The 5139-nt window shown below is 49.5% G+C and overlaps 2 protein-coding genes across 3 annotated transcripts in view; one reads left to right on the top strand and one right to left on the bottom strand.

Moving 5' to 3' along the window:
* The window catches only part of LOC123859842 (myotubularin-related protein 9-like), a 39401-nt gene extending 35730 nt beyond the window's left edge, over window positions 1-3671 (bottom strand). For both annotated transcript variants that reach the window (XM_045898196.3, XM_064589551.1), the window contains exons 1-2: window positions 3462-3671; window positions 1854-2001 (exon numbers count right to left, since the gene is read on the bottom strand). The gene's annotated coding sequence lies outside the window, so the exon portion shown is untranslated. The remainder of the gene's footprint in view (window positions 1-1853; window positions 2002-3461) is intronic.
* Window positions 3672-3887: 216 nt separating this feature from the next.
* The window catches only part of HDAC1 (histone deacetylase 1), a 32588-nt gene continuing 31336 nt past the window's right edge, over window positions 3888-5139 (top strand). Inside the window, exon 1 of the mRNA XM_045898194.3 lies at window positions 3888-4046. Coding sequence (XP_045754150.1) covers window positions 3998-4046 — 49 coding nt within the window. The 5' untranslated portion in view covers window positions 3888-3997. The remainder of the gene's footprint in view (window positions 4047-5139) is intronic.

Below are 5139 nucleotides of genomic sequence, written 5' to 3'. Positions count from 1 at the left end.
TGAAGATTGTACATCTCTCAGCTCCCCACTCCCATCTCCTCTTCCTTGGGAGGGGGGAATGGGGGTTCAGAAGATGGAAAATAAGTCACCCTGAATTGGGGTGAAAGATGGGATGAGGGGATGTCTGAACTTTTTCCAGCTCTGCTGATTTGGGGGGCCAAGAGGAAGTTCCTACACTTTGCTGTATGGGTTCTTTGAACTCCTTCAAACCCCCACCCCAAAGGATTAAGGGTGACCCCTACCCAGAACCTCCTAGGGAGTGGGTGTGTCCCAGGACCCTCCCCTCCTGTTATGTAAGGGCAATAGCACTTTTTTACAGCTTCTGATTCTGGGGCTATATTTGTACTCAGATATGTTTTGTTTTGTTTTAAATATATTTTTTAAAGATCTTATTTGTTTATTTGACAGAGAGCACAAGTAGGGGGAGCAGGAGAGGGAGAAGCAGGCTCCTTGCTAAGTAGAGAGCCTGATGTGGGGCTCAATCCCAGGACCCTGGGAACATGACCTGAGCCGAAAGCAGACGCCTAACCGACTGAGCCATCCAGGTGCCCCTCAGATATGTTTTGATTCACCTTCAAGATGTTTTTAAAGATTTTATTTTTAATTAATTGCTATACCCAGCGTGGGGCTGGAACTCACAGCCCTGAGATCAACAGTCACATGGTCTACTGACTGAGCCAGCCAGGTGCCCCCAAGATGTTTTTAAGCATTGAATTAATTCATTCATCTGGCAAATATTTATTTACTTATTTATGATTTATTTATTTGTTAGAGAGAGAGCACAAGTGGGGGGCAGGGAGAGGGAGAGAGATTCTCAAGCTGACTGGGCGCTGAGTGCCAAGCCCCACATGGGGCTCAATCTGAGAACCCTGAGATCATGACCTGAGCAGAAACCAAGAGTTGGACTCTTAACCAACTGTGCCACCCAGGCACACCTTGGCAAATATTTATTGAACATCTGTGTGTTTGACATCGTTCTGGGTTCATAGAATATACAGTAGATAAAGCAAACAAAATCTCTGTCCTTATGGAGCTTACATCCTAGTAAGGGAAGACAGACAATAAACAGTCACAAAGAAGTAAATGATGTGGTATGCTACAAGGTGCGGAGTGCTAGGGGGAAAATAAAGCAGGGTAAGGGGAATTAGGAATGTCATGTTTGGGGGAAGTGTGCAGTTTTAAACAGGGTGGTCTGGGAAGGCCTCATTGAGAAGGTGACATTGAGCAAATATTTGAAGGAGATGAGGGAGCAAGCCACGTGGCATGGGGGAGGAGAGGCCAGGATGAGGGAACAGCCTGAGGCAGAAGCTCCTTTGGCCAGCACAGAGACACAAGGTCCAGACAGGGGGCCTGAGGGGTAGAGATCCTATGGGGCCTTGTGGCCTTTGCAGGAACCATTTCAAGGAGACTTTGCGGGGATTTTTGCAGAGCCATGACATGACCTGACTTACATTTTATTATTTTTTAAGCTTTATTTTTTTTTTGAGAGAGATTGTGTGTGCACGTGAGCAAACACACGCGCACACACACACAGAGTGGGGGGAGGGGCAGAGGGCGAGGGAGAGAGAATCCTATGGTTCCATACCGAGCATGGAGCCTACCGAGGGGTTCCATCTCACAACCCTGAGATCATGAGCTGAACCCAAATCAAGTCAGACGCTTAACTGACTGAGTCACCCCAGCGCCCCATGATCTGACTTACATTTTAAAAGAATGGCTCTTCCCACTGTCTTGAATGTTAACAGAATGAGTTAGCAGTCAATTTATAAAACTGGGGAGATTTTGCATAAAACTACAGATTTCTGCCTTCTCTTGAAAAAAATAGCTTGAAGATTTGGCTTCACTGGGCTTACCTGTCCTCGTAGAGCTGAGTAGTGGCCACCCCCTTCAGGTAGGGCTTGAGCTCTTCCTTTGCCAGAGTCTTCCTTTGCCAGAGTCCCTTTACCAGACGGTGAAACTGAGTTTTAGTGGTTATTTATCATCATGCTCACACTGTTGTTGCTATAATGAAGAGGAAAATGAAATGTTTTTCACCTCTATTTCCATTAAAAAGTGAGAAAATGAAAGATACCTGCAGATGGCAGTGTGTTTGAGGAAAGATGGGGAAAAGGCATATTGCTTTATGAAAGTGAAAAAGAATCCAATTTTAGAAATATGCAAAGCACCTGAATCAAACTAATATAAATCCACTTATTTTTATACCACCTGCCTCACCTCTGGAAGGATCTGAGTTTCTGATTCCTGTTCTGCATTTTATAAAATGCTGCCACACCCATGACCTCATCTGATCCCCACCCTCCTCTTTGTCTGGCTACTGTGTGCAACCATAGAGTTGGTGAACTTTGTATTCTTATCCTCTCCATTTTACAAAGAGGGAAGTGGGGGTCAGAAAGGTTATGAGCCAGGAAGCAGCAACACAGAGCTGGAAACAGGGTTTATTCCCTGGCCCTTTAGCTGTTTCTATAATAGAATTGCCCAGTCTTAGATCTTCTGTTACTTTTATAATTAGTGGCCTAAATGCAGTTTTCAAGTGAGGAACACAAATGCCCAAGCACTCTTTAAATTGTAGAGGCATAGGGGTACCTGGGTGGCTCAGGAGGTTAAGCATCCAACTCTTGATCTCAGCTCAGGTCTTAATCTCAGGGTTGTGAGTTCAAGCCTCCCATTGGACTCCACACTGGGTGTGGAGCCTACTTAAACATAAATAAATAAATTGTAGAGGCATAAAAATGTATCTTATCAACTATAGGACCTGAGTTTGTAACTTACTTGGCACACAAATAGTAAGTACTCACTAAATATTAATGCTGTTGTATTTAGTTATTTTAATAGCTCATCACAGTGCTTTTCAGTCTTTCAGCTTTCAATAATGAACAGTTGATGCTTGATCAATTTAGTGCAGTGATTCTCAAGGGTAGGGTGGGAGCAATTTTACACACACACACACACACACACACACACCCCTTGCCCTGGGGACAGTTTTACAAAGTCTGGAGACAATTTTGGTTATCGCAACTGGGGGTGGGAGTGGAGGGTGCTATTGGTATCTAATGAGTAAAGGCCAAGGATGCTGCTAAACATCCTACAATGCACAAGACAGCCCCCTACAGTAAGGAATTATCCAGCTCCAAAAGCTAATAGCTTCAATCGCTTGAGAAACCCTGCTCCAGTATAAGAGAACGATCAGTTCTGTCCTCCTGGGTGACGGCATCAGGGAGGCAGGCTTTGGAATAAGAAAGGCTGGGTTCTGCAACTTCGTTACAGTGTCTCTGTTGCACAGTAAGCATTCAAAAAATCTATACTATTGAAAGTTGAATTTAATTACTAATTGTGTGCCTCTGAGCAGGTCACAAAGATCTGAAGTTCATTATCCTTATCCGTAAAATGGGACTAAAAAGCCTCTTCCAAAGCTGTTGTGAGCAATCATTGAGATAAACGTCGGTAAAGCTGTTGCACAGTACCTGGCCCACAGCGGTTTTCTTTCCTTTGTAGTTTATTTCTCCTTCTTCCAAACCCACGTTCTAATCCACGTTCAGCCCTGTCACGAGCTGAGTGACCTTGTGCAAGTCACTTCCCACCCCCCCGTAGACCTCGGTTGAGTCTCTACAAAATTACGAAGTTGGCTTCCGATCTCCAAGCACGCTTCCAACACGGAAATGGGACCGTGAAGTGTACGGATCTGCTTTCTTCCCCCGGGACTAATGGTACGGTCCCCGGGCAGCTCCCCCACCCCCCTGTCGCGGGCCTTGGTACAGGCCCAGGGGGCCCTCGGCTGCCTCTCGGGGCTGCCCTTGCCCCCTGCCGAGTTCCGGGCCGCCCCTGCGCAAGCTGATTGGCTGGAGCCGTGCCCTGGCTGCGCGGCTATAGGTGAGCGCGGGAGGGGACGGGCGGAGCGGGCTGGAGGCCCGCCCCCTCCCCCCCTGGGTCGGACGCTGAGCGGAGCCGCGGGCGGGAGGCCGGACGGACCGACTGACGGGAGGGACGGGAGGCGAGCAAGATGGCGCAGACTCAGGGCACCCGGAGGAAAGTCTGTTACTACTACGACGGTGAGCACCGTGCGCGCGGCGGGGGCGGGGCCGGGCCGCATCCGGAGAGGGAGGCTGAGGAGATGCGAGCGGGGAGGCTGGGAGAGGCTGAGGCGTTGGGGAAAGGCTGAGAGAGGAGGCTGCGAGGAGGACGAGGCTGAGAGAGGAGGCTCAGAGGAAAGGAAAGCGAGGCAGAGGGAAGAGCCTGAGAGGAAGGAGGTCGAGACTGAGGGAGGAGGCTCAGAAGAAAGAGGTCAGGGTGAGGGAGGAGGCTGAGAGCAGGAGGTCGAGGCTGAGGGAGGAGGCTGAGGCTGAGCGGGGGGCTTGTGGGGAAGCCTGGGGTAACTTGATGGGGGGGGATTCTCAGGAAGCCTGATGGGGAGAGTTTGAGTCGGACTCCTGGAGGGGAGGCTGAGTCTGAGGGGGGAGGCAGGATCTGGCGGAGAAGGGTGCAAGGATATGTTTTCCTGCCGAGAATACAAAGGTCTTCCTCTGCCCCTTTGCTTCCTCATCCTTTTTGGTGAGAGTCCTGCAGGAGTCACCACCTCCTGTCACCAGCCTCCCCTCCCCCAGTCTCTGAGCTGGGCCTGCAGTTGCTGCTGGGAAATGGGGCCCCTGGGCTTGCAAGGAGAAAGATGCAACCTGTTAAAACAGACTTTTTCATTTAACAGAAGCCTGTGGAGCAGCTTACTCTGTACGAGGGACGTTTAGGTGCTGGGGCCATGGGGCTGATCAGGTCACTTCTCATCTTCCTCTCAGTCTGGAGGGGGAGATGGGCAGTGACAGATTGCTCTCCATTGTCAGGCTGGGATAAAGGAAAGCTCAGAGTGTTTGGGGAGCACAGAGGAGAGGCACCCAGCCTAGCCTGTGGAGTCGGGGAGGGACGTGCCATCTCACTCAGGACCTGAAGAACAGGAGTTATTAGCCAGGCCCAGGGAAGGCAAAGATGACATTAAGTTTAGAGGTAAGAGAGAGGACAGCATTTTTGAAAGACAGCAGGTGTGTGTACAGTATGGCTGAGGCATAGGTTTGAGAGCAAGAGTGTAGAAGGTCAGGGAATAGGGTGGAGGGAAAGGTTGCGAGTGATGAGGCTGGAAAAGTAAATGGGGACCAG

The sequence above is a fragment of the Mirounga angustirostris genome, unplaced genomic scaffold, assembly GCF_029215605.1.
Source record: "Mirounga angustirostris isolate CCGP_5_RB_7025 unplaced genomic scaffold, mMirAng1.0.hap1 SCAF_4, whole genome shotgun sequence".
Lineage (NCBI taxonomy): Eukaryota > Metazoa > Chordata > Mammalia > Carnivora > Phocidae > Mirounga > Mirounga angustirostris.
Note: the sequence above shows the minus strand (reverse complement) of the source record. Positions and strands in the feature narration are given on the sequence as shown.